Source organism: Natrix helvetica, assembly GCF_964273705.1.
Source record: "Natrix helvetica genome assembly, chromosome: 2".
Lineage (NCBI taxonomy): Eukaryota > Metazoa > Chordata > Lepidosauria > Squamata > Natricidae > Natrix > Natrix helvetica.
The window spans coordinates 53,891,955-53,909,479 of NC_138552.1; the positions used below are offsets into that span (position 1 = coordinate 53,891,955).

At 37.4% G+C, this 17,525-nt stretch overlaps 1 protein-coding gene across 2 annotated transcripts; it reads right to left on the reverse strand.

Moving 5' to 3' along the window:
* Nucleotides 1-758: 758 nt before the first annotated feature.
* Nucleotides 759-9,551, reverse strand: TMED7 (transmembrane p24 trafficking protein 7). 2 transcript variants are annotated; one of them, XM_081944632.1, is made up of 4 exons: nt 9,393-9,551; nt 9,045-9,250; nt 4,855-5,100; nt 759-3,736 (listed from the first exon to the last, which is right to left on the reverse strand). In XM_081944632.1, the coding sequence occupies exons 2-4, from the start codon at nt 9,228-9,230 to the stop codon at nt 3,500-3,502; spliced, it is 669 nt and encodes a 222-aa protein (XP_081800758.1). In that variant the 5' UTR covers nt 9,231-9,250; nt 9,393-9,551; the 3' UTR covers nt 759-3,499. The 2 variants fall into 2 exon arrangements, with proteins under 2 accessions (XP_081800758.1, XP_081800757.1); XM_081944631.1 differs by having other exon boundaries at nt 9,045-9,271; nt 9,393-9,550.
* Between the last annotated feature and the right edge of the window lie 7,974 nt (nt 9,552-17,525).

Consider the following 17,525-nt stretch of genomic DNA (forward strand, 5'->3'; position numbering starts at 1 on the left):
TTTCTTCTTCTGCTTGTGCTATCAAGTCTCTTCCCCTTTCCTTGCAGTGTTGTAATCTGAGACAATAAATCTGTAGCCAGAAACTCATGTTAGTCACCACTCCCAGTTTGTAATAATCATGAACTTCTCCAGTCTAGTGCCCTCTGTGATATGCTTGTGAATTACAATTACCTTTCGAGTTCACTTAAACATTGTAAAATTCTACAAGTAATTACAAAAGGTAAAAAATAGGCGCAAAGGAAAAAGTGAAGAACATTAGTCAGGTCTTAATATATTCGTGTCTGAGCATGTGTAATAAATGTATATCTTAAAGCAAAATCTAAACATACCCAGAGACTTGGATTGATCAATACCTTCAGCAACATTAAAGTATCCTGAGATTTGCAACTATCTGACCAATTATTAAAAGGGCAGAGGAAGGGGGGAGGGAGACTGCATATGGTGGGAACTGCTCTCCAAGATATGCTGAATGTTGGCTTATGAAAAAACAAGTGATTGACAATCAGTTATATTTATTTATCTATATCTACAAATAAATTATGTGGCATTCTCATACACAGTTTATGGAAGTAAGTTTTATAATAGTAAGCAAAACCAGAAGCCTTTTCTGAGAATTTGTTCAGAATTTGTCAAGACCGCATTGCCTTTGATTCTAAAACAAAGACAGAATTTTAAAATCCAAATCTAAAGAGAAATGGCAACTTCTAAGAGAACTTTACAATTGTCATAACACAACTCTCTAAATAATAACCACTCAGCAGAATCTTATGTTACTTTTATTATTTCATGTATAATTTCACAGGGCTATTTTTTGTCTTACTGACACTAAAGAAAGGGTTTTTTAAAATCAAGAACTGGATACATCATATTATACATATATATGGACTTCAAGAAAATGAAATAAAAAAACCTGGAACCGTGATATGGTCAAACTGTATTTTAATTATATATATGTGACACAGAGTCTTTATCTGAATAATTGTTATGACCAAATTGTGTTTACAGACATTTTAAGCTTGCTTTGGAATTTGCTTTTGTCTATTAACCACTGCTAATAATAGTATAATAATAATATGCTAGAACCAATTGTGGCAACTTTCAAAAATATGAGAAAAGAATATTGAAAAAAATATAAACTGCAGCAAGATACAAGATAATTTAGACAGAATCCAAATAGTTAAGTCACTGTCCCAAACCCTATCCTACAAAAAGAAGTCAAATATTATTATTATAAATTAAGGAATTAGATGTATACAATGTGCCTAAAATAAGTATGATTGGACTGAAATAATGCATGGTAAATACCCAGAACTTTGAAAAATAGTATTTATATCCATTTTGGCAAGTCATCAAATATGCATTTTTATCCTTGAATTACATCCTGTCAACTGTCTGTTACAAATTCAGAAATCAGGCCATGGTTATGAGCCTTTTCTCCATCATATATGTAACCAGTTTAACACAGATAGCCAAATTTTGGAATGAAAAAAAGGAAAACTAAAGAAACTCTCACTGACCTATTTACAAAAAAAAGTTTGCAACTTTAATCTGAACCGGTAGGCCCTTATGAGACTTCCTCAGATTTATGGCCAAATATCACTTCTGTCCATCTTTGTTTTATAGAATTTCTATGGGTCGTATATGAATCGTTAAAAGGAATAGAAGGGTAAAGCACATCACTCTAAAACTGGTTTAATTACCCTGTTTTCACAAATGGCATGTAGGTGACCTTTACTAGAAAAAACAAATACGTTCAATAAATTTATTTTGTGTAAACTCAAATGAAAGACCAAGCATTCTACAGCAAGCTATTATTGCAGAATGTTAGATAAATATAGCACTGGAATATTCCCCATCTCTAACCACATCAATGTTCTCTTTTCTAAAAAGCCACATCCACAAACTAAGGGGAACTATTAAGCATTTTTAGCATCGTCAGTTAGTCAGACTCCATGACAGAGCACCCCTCATCCTTTTACAGCACAGTAAGGTAGCTCATACAGAAAAAAAAATGTAAAATGTGCTTACAGGATATCTACAAAGAAATGGGGGAAATGGGTCAATTCTCTGCACAAAAGTACTATAAAATATCAAGCTTATTTTAGCGAGTGTTATCCCTTAAGCATAGTGGTATTCATATTTTGCAACTACAACTTCTTTCTTCATCCTCTCAGACAAGCCTTGTTATCCATTTAGAAGATGCCAGTTTTACTAAGAGGAATGAGGCTTACCTTTAATGTGTATGGTTATGGTGGTAATGTTAATTTCTTTGGGGTATTCTGAAATAACAGTGTGCAATCTTAAAAACCCATAAAAGCATTTGGGACATTAGAAAGCAGGTATAATAGAACTAGCAATTATATAGCAAAATCCCTCATTCTCCCAAATCTTGTAAGGTTCTTCAAAAAGTAGCCTCTTCGTATAAAGCTGGTAGGATAGGGCAATACAGTATGTAAGCACACACGAGAAACTGTCCCCCATCAATTTAGAATGTTTAATCAGCAAATTAATTCACATACATCCAGCATCTGCATACATTGCTTAATAAATCAATTATTTAGACCAAAACACTCAAGCCACTTCTGGCCATGCAATCCTTTATTTAACATGGTAGTCTCCAGATCTCTTGGATTGTAACTCCCCTGATTACAGACCTGTCTTTAAAATTTATTGGAATTATAGTTACAAATATCTAAAGGGCATTCAGTTGAACAGCTCTGATTTAATATTAAAGAGACTACAAGGCTAAATTTTAACTGCAAGTTACTTAAACCAGTGCATTTTTGCTTAGTCCTATCAAGTGAAAACATCAGATTCCTAAAATTTAGATGGTTTGCGTCAAAGCTGATTTAGTTCTCAAGGCAGCAACAACAGCCATCCTCAAAGACTCAGCTTCAAGAATTAGAAGGCATTTCCCCCATTATTTAATTTAAAAAGCAAAATGCAAAAACAATAACCTTTCAATGCACAGAAAATTGTTTTTTTCCAGGACTCTAAAATTGGTACAGTAAAATAATATATATATATACAGTATATGTATATATATATACACACACACACCCCAAAAAATGATTCAAGACCCTAGAATTTCCATAGACACTCAAAACAGTGCAGTACAAGACTTTGAGACTACTGTTATGTGTTTTTGTTTTCATTTCAATATTTCAACTTGCAAGGTCAGATTTTTTTTTCATTCATAAGGACAATCTTTTAATTAACCACTTAAAGGATTTTCTTAAAGCACTATGTACTTACAAACAAGTCTCATTTTTTAAAAAAATAGCAATTATTAGATTTCTCAGCAGATGTGAAAGAAAACCCCAATATATAACAAATAAAAGACTGTCTTTTTTTTCTGTGACAGCTTTTGGAAATATGAATTTCAGAACTTTGAAGTGAGAAAGCTAAAGGTATTTAAAAAGTTCCCTGTACTTAAAGTTCTTTAACTAGAAATCATTCAAATAATAATATATTTTTCGAACAATGGATTTAATGCTTGTTATGATCCAACACGAGTTGAAGTGGTTCTTTTATCAGAGAAGAAGCTTTTGAGAAGAAATACCTGCCCAATGCTAACTACAAGTAGAATGATGGCTTCGCCTATTGACCAATAAGCCACTCGCGTGTTTAAGTCTTCTGCTCTGCTACGGCCTTGTGCTTCCCTCAGTCGAAAATGTGTCTGATAATCAATGACGGACTTTAGAGCCTCATGAATTGAAACACAAGCGGACTCCATCTAGAGACAGAAAAATAGAGCACTGATTAGTAAAACAGCCAGTACAGTTTTACAAAAATCAAAAGGATTATGTTCTTCAGAATCACATTATTGTAATACAGCATTAATCTAGTTGCTTATATTTTGATTAGAATCAAAATAACCAATTTTAAAAATATTACTTTAATGAAAGAGGGCAATCACCAAATATTTCTCTCCATACAGAAACTGTTGTCAGTCAGCAACAAGAATGTTAAAACTTGATGCAAACTATATATTGGAAATGTTTCAATTTTAACTCTAATATTTAGTAATTTTATCACAGAGATCCAAAAATGAAACATGCATATGTATAATGAACTCTATAATCATATGAACTATTTGCTGAATGCTTCTAACCTCTTTCCCCTGAATAACAGGAGATTCCTTCTAATCCTCTAAACTGTGATTTGGAAATGGAATGATATACGAGAAAGGATTGAGCCCATCTGTGTACTACTGACAAAAGCTGGTCTACTGATCGAAATATGTTACTTAAGCAGGTTTCAAAGACCCTGATCAACAATGATGGATGCTATAAGTTGCAGTTAACAATAACTGGAGGTTTGCAGGTCTTCCTATTGGGCAACAGTAAAAATCATACACTTTAGGGAGTGTTTTGCACAATAATAGCCAAGGCTTTAGTTGCCGTTATTCACTTGTTTGTTCCTTCTCAAAAGACAGCTGGTACTAAAGTGCTCCATATTAGAAGCTGCAGAAATCTGATGTTTTGATCTGCCTTCTTATCCCACCTTTCATTCAGGTTAGCACTCTTTATTTCAACGTTCATGTTTGCAAATTGGAAAAAAACCAAATTATTTATTGCAATGGAATTTAAAATTCAGAGGTCTTTACAAACCACTCAAGCAATATCAAGTTGCAATTTGCAATATTAATACAAAAGCATTTACTTGTGTAAATGAAAAGGTGACAAATGCCATCCTTCCTTGTATTCCCATTTTTGATGAAGTGAGAATATCACTCAATTAACTGGCTATATGGTCATGCTATTAAACAAAAATAAAATTTCTGAAGTTCTATAAACTAGTATATTTTAGGATGAAGACAGCACATTACTGTGTATTCAGAATTTATCATACCTGAGTGAGTGCAGTGACTCTGTTTTCACTAGGAAAGAGAGGTGGGTCATCTCCAACTTGAAAGTCAAAGTAAACTGTTTTGTGTGTGAAAGTTGAAAACTCATTGCTGAAACAAAACTTGTATGTTCCATTTTTAGATGCGGTAAAAGTAAAACTATCATACTGTTTCTTCATTTCTTTATATAGCACAATCCCATCTGGATCTTCTAAGCGGCAATCAACATCATAGTGTCCTCCAGTAATTACCTGTGGAATAAAGAAAACTGGTATTTGGAACACTGATGCTATTCTTATCAGTTAATGAAGTATCTTTACAAAGCAAATATACTAAACAGCACATTGTTAAAAACTTCAGCAAGGGAAATTAAATATATTGCAATCACAACTAAGTAAAGGCAATTTAAAACATTTTGTTGCATTTCACATATTTTTGCATCTTGTAGTAATTGTTTGTCCAAATAATAATTGAGAAATAACCATAAAAGTTATCAGGTTAACATGAAAACACATCACTTAAGGATGTGTTCCAACTCTCTATTCCAATAACTGTAACAGGCTTTACATTTTAGTGAAAGAAAAGAGAAGAGGATGACCAGCAGCAATGTATAGTTTCCATTACAGCACCTGCTAGAAGACCTGAAAGGCCAAGTGGGTGACAGATGATCCTGGAAAACTCCAAGATGTCACTAAAAATTGAAACTGATCTGAAAGCATGTAATCAATGAAAAATACAAAAGAAAATGTGAACATTAAAACCTGCAGCACTCCTGAAAAAGTTCTTCATTCTCTAAATTGAGAAGGGCCATTCATCTTGTACTTGCACAAACACAATATCTATGTATAATCAGCAGATCTTACTAAAAGATAAACTTTCATGAATAGAGGGTTCCTTTCCATTTTTGGAAAGCTTTAGGCTTAGTAAGGAGATATTGTTATGAAACTTTGGCTATTTCACCTAGCATTCATTAGCCTTCTTTAAAAAATGATACAAAAAGTCACTAGACCTACAAAATAATTAGTGTAAAAGAAATCAGCAGCTGGAGGTAAAAACAGACAAGGTTATCTCCATATCAATTATGAGAAGCCTTACTACAATTCCATGAAATAGAAACAAAATCCATGCCATTGTAGCTTGTAACAATGCACGGGTAACACTGAAGATTAAAATTAAAGTGTTGCGGAGTAATATTTTATATCAAGTTCAAAGTATTTTGAACAAGGTTTTTCAAAAATAGATTATGTTCATTAAGTATTTTCTTCACCTTATGATGAATGAATACAATTCATTCTATTCTAGAATAGGTTATCCACAAATAATCCATGCTGAAACCAAGAGAATCTATGTCAACATTCATTACCTATTCTGACAGCTGAACAAGCAGCACTAGTTACAAAGCCTGAAATTTAGACAAATTTAGAACGTAGCTAGCATTTTTGGAAATCCTGCAGGTAAGAGTGCCTTTTAGATTACTGTAGTTTGGATTTAAAGATAGAGTTGTAGATACAGATTGCTCATAATTGTGATGTTCCATTCTATTTACTCTCTTCTGGTTTCATAATCCTTCTCTGAAATATTCAATTATGCTGGGTTTAATGAAGATTATTTTTTCTTACCAAGTCCTAGCCAATTTATTTGCAATAGAATTTCTTCTTACCTGTGTTACTCCCCCTTCTCTGAGCTGCACTAAGATTCATATCCTATGTAGAGGGGCGCATGCAAGTGTTTTTCAGTAGCAGAATTACAAATATGGAACTTTCCAAGGGAAATCTCCACATTTCACTTTTTGAAGTAGTTAAACAATTGTATACAATTGAGATTGTAATTTTACATATTTGATATTTTAATTTTAATAATGCCATTAAGTTTTATTTTATGGCAAGCAGATAGGAAGAAAATTTTTCTACTTATCTGGTTAAGAGAAAATTTACTTTAACGTGCAATAAATGAATATAAACATTAACAAAGAAATATTTATGTATAAAAGCAAGGATAAACATTAGATCAACGAATCTCTGCCATATAAACATAGGAAGCAGGTATTTTGGGAAAAGCAAAGTAATAAAAGAAAATTAATTCTATTCTCAAAAATTCTTATTCATCTCTTGTACCAGAATTTCAGATAGAATTCCCTAATAAGAAATTTAATATCAAGTAATAGCACAGTTTCCATAAAAATAACGTGATGGCAAGAGGATCAATGTTAGGGAGGCTCCCAAAAAAGGGATCATCCAATTTCAGATAGAAATATGGGAAGCACAGCCAGCATTATTGGTAAGCATTTTATTCCTAGTATTCTACTGGAGGAAATGTTCTTCTCTGCATAGAGTATATTAACAATAAAATAAATGATATCTAGTCAAAATATTGTCCTGAATCCCTATATGAGGGCATCACCAAGAATATCAGCCAACTGACTACCCAAATACCATAATAGGTTGAGAAATGCAGAACTGAAAAGCACCTAGTCATAAGACTGTAAATCTTTTAACTAATTATAACTGTTATATCCTTGTTTTTCAATATTTACCTCAATAATTCTTATGGTAATATATTTGGTAAAATAATGAATGTATGCTTATAGTCAGTCTATGTGGACATGGTTTTACTCCCAACAATAATGATGTTCAGTATCTTGAGTGCTAAAAAATATAGTTTCCTGAGATTGCAGCTAATGCTATAGATAAAATTACATAGTTCATTTTTATCATCACTCTTCTCCTAACAAACCAAAATCTGTTAAACATCTTACTCTATAGAGAGTCGATTTTCAAATATTTACAATTTCAATTTGTTTTCCTAAATCTTGATAATATAAAACATTATCTGAAGTCATCCTGTTAAATGAGAGTAACACTCATATTTGGTCCTGACCTTAGAACTAAAAGATGGCAGCATAGTTGGAAATAGTATTCAACACCTCACTGAGTAGAAAATGAGGAAGTAGACAGCAAGATAAGTTAATGTTGCTAAATCGAACACTGTTATATAGTTTCTTAGGATCAGTGAAGCCACTGATTACATAAAAATAGTACTTCCTCTGTTTCTGTTGAACAATGAGATGAATCATCATTCAGGTTGGATAGCAAATACATATATTCTTCATATTTTAGGCAACATATGGTCCATGCTTTTAATCTCCATACAGCATAACTCCATTTCAATGTCATATTCTAGAAAGATAATCATATAATACATTCGTCTACAGTTTATAATCTATTTTTTTAAAATAGGAAAGTACATGGAACCTTGCTTTCAATGGAGATGTTGATTTGATGGCACACAAAAAGTGTTGTTGGCAGAAATGCCTTATTCATTTTCAGAATGAAATTGTTGCTGCTGATATATGCATCTTCTAAGTAAGTGATATGTACTTTATTTACCTGTATTAATACTGATTGTACATATTGTACATACAATACATATTCGAGCTTGTACAGCCACTTTATTTTCATTTTCTCCTTTTAAGTGAAAATCATACAATTTCACTTTTGCACATTGCACAAAAGAGACATTTAACAAAAGTCTATGCCTGATGGTTTGAAAACCAAATAATTACGCCCACACATTGGTCACGTTTCACCATACTGTTGCAAGCAACAGGTAGCAGCTCCACATACAACTACCAAGATAAAACTAGCAAAACAGCAGGAATAGTTTTGTGTGTTTAAAACCACACCCAGCATAGGTATACAATAGCACTAGCACTTTGACTTATTGTACACACACACACACATCAAAAGGGCAATATATAATATAATAAGAAGTATATATAAATAATACAACAAGAAGGCTCAAAACAAAAAGGTCCATGATAAATAGGACAGATCAGTAGGGGGGCGGGGGCGGGACAGGAGGAATATCTGTACTAAAAGGAAGGTCGGTTAGGTGAGAATAGTCAATGGGGCCACGTCTCAACATGGAACTCGCAGTCCTTAAATGGGTCTTTGCAGAATTTTCTGCTACCTTTCGTGACACTCCTCCCGCCGCCTTTTCAGTCCTGTTTGACCACATACATGATCAAAGGGGCCGCTTTCAACCCAAATTCCTGTCCAACCAACTGAAACCAGGCAAAAGTGTAAGGAGGATTATTCTGCGTGTGGAGGGGCGGACTCCCGCCCGGCCCAGCCAAGCACAGCCGGCATAGCCACTTGCCTATGTGGTGCAGCGAAACGGACGATGTTGTCCTTACCTGAAATTCCAAGGTACACTTGGTGTCCTTCACGATCTCCTCATAGAAGCACTGCTTGGCATTATCGGGCAATTCGAAGGTGATCTCTGAGGCGCGGACCGACCCGCTGAGCTGCAGCAAGAGCAGCAGCCCCGCCGCCAACCAGCCTCCACAGGCACCAGGGCCTCGCCAGCGCCGCAACAACATCTCCGAGACCGGGGCTCGACCTACAAGCACGGGAGGCGAAGCTGAGGCGAAATAAGAAAGCAAAATGAGCGCCGAGGCGAGAAGGGTCGGATCGCCAGGCCCATCTACGGTAACCGGGAAGGAGAGGGTCCTTAAGGGGATGGATGGGGAAAACACCCTTACCTGCCAGGTGGCCGAAGACGCGCCGGCTTTCACCTGCGGCGTGGCCGTACAAGGGGAGGGCGAAAAACGGAAGAGGTGACCCGGAAGCGAACGGATTCTAGCTAAAACGAGAGCGAAGAACTTCCGGGAGGCATCATTTGTAGACGTGGTGTTCGCTGAGGAGAATTAGGCGGTGTGGTAGAAAGAAATGGGGCGGAAATGAAACAAAGGGATGGGCGTGGTCTAAGGTACTATTGGTCCTGCGAGGAGAGATGGCCGCTCCTAAATGGCGGCGGGAGTGGGTGGGTGGGTGGAAACAAATGTTGCTAGGCGACAGTGGTTATGAAGCAAGCCGGCTTTTCCTGTTCTCCGGTTAGCCGGAACTACCAGCCGTTATAGAACCAGGGAATTGTGGGAGTACCTGCAATTCCGTTGCCGTTCTGTAGGTATTACCACTAAAAGGAAAAAGGATAAAATCCTAAATTCAGAAACAAAGGCACCACTAGAAGCTTTTTAGGAAAAACAGGAAACATTATAATAAAATATCATTAAAAATCCCCATAGAAACAAATAGCACAAGAAGAAAGATCAGAGTAATTAAAATTGCGATATAATGGGGGGGGGGGCACACAGGAAATGCAGACACAAGAAAAGATCAACCAAGATGAGGGGGGGGGGAAGCAAAACAGAAAGGTGCTAAAGACAGGTTATAAAATAGTATCAGTTTTGGGAAACATACTTGGGGCAAATAAAATTAAAATTAGAAGCACAAACTAGAAAGTACCTATTTGCCAGTAGAGCAAAACAGGAATGAAATCATTAATCATACAAAAGCCAGAATCATACAAAAGCCAGAATCATTAGCACAAAGCTACTAAAAAATCAGACTTCAAAGGTAAAAAGAGTATAAAAATACGTAGTCAATCCCAGTTTAGTAGCTAGTCCAGGAATGGTGTCCTTGCTGCTTGTACCTCCTTTCTGAAAAAATAAAATACCTGGCTTCCATGCAGCTTTCCGTTCAAATTATTTTTCATGCTTCCCAGAGGGAAATTCAAACCTAGCAAAGGAAGATTTGAACTCTTCAAACAGTTCGGCAGAGACTGCGCGCGCACACACACACACACACACACACACACCATGTGCTAGATCAGGGTGCTAGATGAGTTTTGGGTTAAAGTTGAATGTTAGTATTGCCAGCCTCAATTTAGTGTTGATTATATAGCAGTATATAATCAATATATACAGGGACTCGGTGGCTCAGTGGCTAAGACGCTGAGCTTGTCAATCAGAATGGTCGGCAGCTCCTGTTACTTGTCCCAGCTTCTGCCAAGCTAGCAATTCGAAAGCACATAAAAAATGCAAGTAGAAAAATAGGAACCATCTTTGGTGGGAAGGTAACAGCATTCTGTGCGCCTTCAGTGTTTAGTTATGCTGGCCACATGACCAGGGAGATGTCTTTGGACAGCACTGGCTCTTCGGCTTTGAAACAGAGATGAGCACCGCACCCTAGAGTCAGGAATGACTAGCATGTTTGTGCAAGGGAACCTTTACCTTTACCTTATATAGCAATAGCACTTAGACTTATATACCGCTTCACAATGCTTTTCCAAGCAGTTTTACAGAGTCAACATATTGCCCCCAACAGTCTGGGTCCTCATTTTACCCACCTCAGAAGGATAGAAGGTTGAGTCAACCATGAGCTGGTGAGACTCAAACTGCCAAATTGCAGGGTGCCAGCAGCCGGCAGTCAGCAGAAGTAGCCTACAGTACTCCATTCTAACCACTCTTAGATGCTGGTTTTGCACCCCCGTATATATTTTGATTATTTTGATATTTTATGTTTTTTATCATTGTGCCGCGGCCAGAAGGATCAAAGAAAAAAATCAACTTGATGTTGACAGGATTGATCCTCTGTTCCTCAGGCCTAAACAGCCTTCAAGCACTGGTGAGACTTTGGTGGTACACTTGGTTCGCATCTTCTCACTTAGCAAATACATATAGATGGGAGAGAGAAAAGGGGAGAGGTTTCCCAGCCCTGCAGCACCTTATTGTACAAGTAACCAGCTGCAGACATGACCTCTCTCCCCCTCTCAACACTGATTGAAATCGACCACAAATAAAGAACTACACAAAATTGTATATGCCATCCCAGTTCCTTAAGCCTGCCCAATCTAATTCTCTATTTGATGGCATTGAAAACCAAGGAGAGATCATTTGAATGCATTTGGGTCAACCTTGAATGAATTTGGGTCAATATTAAAGGCTTGAATGCATTTGGGTCAATATTAAAGGTTGTGGAGGAAATGACATTGCCATAGGTCTATACTACAGGCCACCCAACCAAGCAGAGGAAGTAGATGAACTTTTTGCTAGTCAGCTAACTAAGGTATGTAGGAAGCACACCACAATAGTAATGGGAGATTTTAACTACCCTGACATCAACTGGGAAACAAACTCTGCACCAAGTGGAAGATCCAACAGGTTCCTAACAAACCTAGCAGACAACTTTGTTTTCCAAAAAGTAGAGAAGGGAACAAGGGGATCAGCCATATTGGACTTAATTCTCACTAACAGAGAGGAAATGATAGAAGGTGTTGAAGCTATAGGAACCCTGGGGGCAAGTATTGGAATTCAACATTATGCAAACACAAGTAGTAGAACAAAGTCAAACTAGAGTCTTGGACTTTAAGAAAGCTAATTTCAATAAACTTAGAGAGAGCTTGGGAAAAATTCCATGGATGAGAATCCTCAAGGGGAAAACAATTCAAGAAGCTTGGGAAATTTTGAAAAATGAGATTCCAAAAGCCCAGTCTAGCACAATACCAATGAAGAAGAAAAATAACAGCTCCCAAAAGAAACCAGCATGGCTGCATAAAGAACTATCTGACAAACTGAAAGACAAAAAAGGTAAGTATAAAAAGTGGAAGGAGGGGGACGTAACTAAGGCAGAATATCAGCAAATAGCTCGAGCCTGTAAAGATGAAGTGAGGAAAGCTAAAGCTCACAATGAAGAAAGGCTTGCCACAAAAGTAAAAATTAACAAAAAAAAGCTTCTTCCAACATGTTAAAAACAAGAAAAAAGTTAAGGAAACAATTGGTCCATTGCTAGGAGAAAGTGGCAAGAAGGTGACAAGCAACAGGGAGAAAGCAGAACTATTTAACTCATGTTTTGCATCTGTCTTTACACAAAGGGATAAAACAGTCCAACCTATCAAAAGCAGCACCACAAAAATCAGATTAGGAACACAAATTGAAATAGGGAAGAAAATGGTAAGTGAGCACCTGTCTACCCTAGACGAGTTCAAATCACCAGGACCGGATGGATTACACCCCAGGGTTCTGAAGGAACTAGCAGACGAGATCTCAGAACCACTGAATTATATCTTTCAGAGATCCTGGAACACCGGGGAACTACCAGAGGACTGGAAAAGAGTTGATGTGGTTCCCATCTTCAAAAAAGGGAAAAAATTAGATCCAGGAAACTACAGACCTATCAGCCTGACCTCAATACCAGGAAAGATTCTGGAAAAAATAATCAAGCAACAAATTTGCGAACACCTAGAAGCAAACAAAGTAATAGCCAAAAGCCAACATGGATTTGTCAAAAACAGATCATGCCAGACTAATCTTATTGCATTCTTTGATAATGTGACAAAAATAGTGGACCAGAGGAATGCCATCGATATAGTTTACTTGGACTTCAGTAAGGCTTTTGATAAGGTACCTACTACTAGATAAAGTAAAGAATGTGGGTTAGACAGCATCACCACCAGATGGATTTGTAATTGGCTGACCAACCGCACTCAACGTGTAGTCCTCAATGGAACTGCATCTACATGGAGGGAAGTATGCAGTGGAGTACCCCAAGGCTCTGTTTTAGGCCCAGTACTCTTCAACATCTTCATCAATGATTTGGATAAGGGAATAAATGGGGAACTCATCAAATTTGCAGATGACACCAAGCTGGCAGGAATAGCCAACACTCCAGAAGATAGGCTTAAGATACAGAAGGATCTTGACAAACTTGAACATTGGGCACTATCTAATAAAATGAAATTCAATGGTGAAAAAGTAAGGTTCTACATTTAGGCAACAAAAATGGAATGCACAGGTACAGTATAGGTGATACCTTGCTCAGTAGTAGTAACTGTGAAAGGGATCTTGGAGTCCTAATGGACAACCATTTAAATATGAGCCAGCAGTGTGCAGCAGCTGCCAAAAAAGCCAACACAGTCCTAGGCTGCATCAACAGAGGGATAGAATCAAGATCACGTAAAGTGTTAATGCCACTTTATAATGTCTTGGTAAGGCCACACTTGGAATACTGCATTCAGTTCTGGTCGCCACGATGTAAAAAAGATGTGGAGACTCTAGAAAGAGTGCAGAGAAGAGTAACAAGGATGATTAGGGGACTGGAGACTAAAACATATGAAGAACGGTTGCAGGAACTGGGTATGTTTAGCTTAAGAGAAAGAAGGACTAGGGGAGACATGATAGCATTGTTCCAATATCTCAGGGGTTGCCACAAAGAAGAGGGAGTCAAACTATTCTCCAAAGCACCTGAGGGTAGAACAAGAAGCAATGGGTGGAAACTAATCAAGGAGAGAAGCAACTTAGAACTGAGGAGAAATTTCCTGACAGTTAGAACAATTAATCAGTGGAACAGCTTGCCTCCAGAAGTTGTGAATGCCCCAACACTGGAAGTCTTTAAGAAGATGTTGGATAGCTATTTGTCTGAAACAGTATAGGGTTTCCTGCCTAGGCAGGGGGTTGGACTAGAAGACTTCCAAGGTCCCTTCCAACTCTACTATTGTATTGTATTGTATCAAGGAACATGTAGATTTTTAATCAAAAATTTGTTTTCAAGTTGAATTAAATTTTATGTCATGTTTTAAATACAAAATTGTTGGACATCAAAGCACAGTGACAGAACTTAGACATTTTTCTGGAGAAGGAACTATACTTTCCAATAGGAAGTGTAAGTTATCTTTGCACCCGTTACCATCTACAGAACTAATTTGGTATACTTTGTGGGAACATAAGATTTAGTAAAATAGTAGAAAAACAGATGGGAAATGAAATTAGATTTTTAAAATGCATTTCATTCTGTTGACTTATTTTCCAAAATTGTTGAGTATTACACTTTTCCCACCAAATATGGAATATTTTGGTTATTGCATTTCCAATAATTTTTAGAAAATCACAGTCCATTTTACCAATCAGTAGATTTGTTTATTCAATTTATGATCATAGACCAAGAAAAATGTACTTTCCAGGTGAAACATAGAATAAAAAAATAGAGAAAAATAACATAACTTAAATTCTTATCCAGGGATAGTGATTTATGTTGCTGGATAAAAATGACTTCTGATCTTGAAAGCCATGTATCAGAGTTTGGCCCCTGCCAAATATTGAATCTTACTGATCTATCAGCAATAGTTCAACATAGAAACAATCTGTGAACCCTGGAAAGTCTAATAAATAGAGTATAATTTGCCTATTTCTAATATCTTCTTACAAGAGGCAATATAACAATTTTAGACTTGAGGATTCCACTGTGTATAACCCATAAGGGTTTAATTGGTCTTTATAAAGGATTCTTTTATGTTTTCCTTCCAGGACACCACAGTATCAGAATGATCTGGAATAAAAAAATATATGAAATTGGACATATGTTTCAGACAGCTCTCTGGTTTCCCATTGAGAACAGATCTGCTTAAAATTGATATTTGGATAAAGAAGTGTTGGAAGAAATGTCCTTCTGGGTTCAGTTCCAAGTGTGGAAAAAGACACTGGAAACATGGAGGCTGGTTGGAAAGATGGTTTAATGGTGGACAGGATCACATGGCTTGAGCTCCTGAACAGAAAAAAGGACTGAGAACCTGAGAGTCCCTGGGTTTTATGCCCTCTCTGAGGCCCACCCCAGAGCTTCCTGTTCCTGTGTAAGAAATGCATTCTGATTGGTTGTCAGACTCCCAGAGGGCGGGTGTCCTAGTTAACTTTGTAGGCTGTTCCGAGACCCAAACATTTGCCTTGCTGGCTGATGAAATTTTCCCAGGTGCCTTGTAGTGAGTTTCTGTTTGCTAAATGAAGAGGGTAGATACAGTGGGGCAAAAAAGTATTTAGTCAACCACCAATTGTGCAAGTTCTCCCACTTAAAAAGATGAGAGAGGCCTGTAATTGGCATCATAGGTAGACCTCAACTGTGAGAGACAAAATGTAAAAAAAAAGACCAAGCAATCACATTGGCTGATTTGGAAATAATTTATTTGCAAATTATGCTGGAAAATAAGTATTTGGTCAGTATCAAAAGTTCATCTCAATATTTCGTTATATATCCTTTGTTGGCAATGACAGAGGTCAAACGTTTTCTGTAAGTCTTCACAAGGTTGGCACACACTGTTGCTGGTATGTTGGCCCATTCCTCCATGCAGATCTCCTCTAAAGCAGTGATGTTTTGGGGCTGTCGCTGGGCAACACGGACTTTCAACTCCCTCCAAAGGTTTTCTATGGGGTTGAGATCTGGACACTGGCTAGGCCACTCCAGGACCTTCTTACGAAGCCACTCCTTCATTGCCCGGGCAGTATGTTTGGAATCATTGTCATGTTAAAAGACCCAGCCACGTTTCATCTTCAATGCCCTTGCTGATGGAAGGAGGTTTGCACTCAAAATCTCACAATACATGGCCCCATTCATTCTGTCCTGTACACGGATCAGTCGTCCTAGTCCCTTTGCAGAAAAACAGCCCCAAAGCATGATGTTGCCACCCCCGTGCTTCACAGTAGGTATGGTGTTCTTTGGATGCAACTCAGCATTCTCTCTCCTCCAAACACGACGAGTTGTGTTTCTACCAAACAGTTCTATTTTGGTTTCATCTGACCATATGACATTCTCCCAATCCTCTTCTGGATCATTCAAATGCTCTCTAGCAAACTTCAGATGGGCCCGGACATGGACTGACTTAAGCAGGGGGACACGTCTGGCACTGCAGGATCTGAGTCCCTGGCAGCGTAGTGTGTTACTGATGGTAGCCTTTGTTACGTTGGTCCCAGCTCTCTGCAGGTTATTCATTAGGTCCCCCCGTGTGATCCTGGGATTTTTGCTCACCGTTCTTGGGATCATTTTGAGCCCACGGGGTGAGATCTTGCGTGGAGCCCCAGATCGAGGGAGATTATCAGTGGTCTTGTATGTCTTCCATTTTCTAATTATTGCTCCCACAATTGATTTGTTCACACCAAGCTGCTTGCCTATTGCAGGTTCAGTCTTCCCAGCCTGGTGCAGGTCTACAATTTTGTTTCTAGTGTCCTTTGACAGCTCTTTGGTCTTCACCATAGTGGAGTTTGGAGTGTGACTGTTTGAGGTTGTGGACAGGTGTCTTTTATACTGATGACAAGTTCGAACGGGTGCCATTGATACAGGTAATGAGTGCAGGACAGAGGAGCCTCTTAAAGAAGAAGGTACAGGTCTGTGAGAGCCAGAAATCTTGCTTGTTTGTAGGTGACCAAATACTTATTTTCCACCATAATTTGCAAATAAATTATTTCCAAATCAGCCAATGTGATTGTTTGGTCTTTTTTTTTTACATTTTGTCTCCCACAGTTGAGGTCTACCTATGATGCCAATTACAGGCCTCTCTCATCTTTTTAAGTGGGAGAACTTGCACAATTGGTGGTTGACTAAATACTTTTTTGCCCCACTGTATTTGTTATGTAGAATAGAGTGGCTCAGGCCTTAAAGGTCCATTGACAGTTAGAGGGGAGCTGAGTTTCTGCCTCCTTTTTAGAGGAAATATTCTACCCTTCAATATTTTCCAACATATTTCATTTTCTAGGAGAGACGTGGGTTTTAACTTTCAACAGAAGCAAAATTGGTTTGACATTCTATGTCCAATATACATGAACTTTCATTTTGCCTGCCTGATCATACCTTGGAATGTAGAGGGATTCTCAAGATACCTCTAATAAATGAAGTTGCTTTTCTATCATTGCTATCAAGTTTATGATGCATCACCCAATACGGGGTACAGGGGACTTAATCCAACTGGATAGATTTTTTAAAAAAGAAGTAGAAGGAAGATTCCACTAATGAACTTTATTTTTAGGATTCCCGCATCTCTTTTCAGATCTGTAATCTGAAATAAATTAGACTGAACT

Excerpts from the sequence above, each read along its gene's own strand:
- TMED7 (XM_081944632.1), bottom strand. The coding sequence starts at position 9,230 with ATGTTGTTGCGGCGCTGGCGAGGCCCTGGTGCCTGTGGAGGCTGGTTG. Across the intron at positions 5,101-9,044 it reads AGTGTACCTTGGAATTTCAG|GTAATTACTGGAGGACACTA; the intron begins GTAAGGACAACA and ends TTTATTCCACAG. Across the intron at positions 3,737-4,854 it reads GAGTCACTGCACTCACTCAG|ATGGAGTCCGCTTGTGTTTC; the intron begins GTATGATAAATT and ends TTCTGTCTCTAG.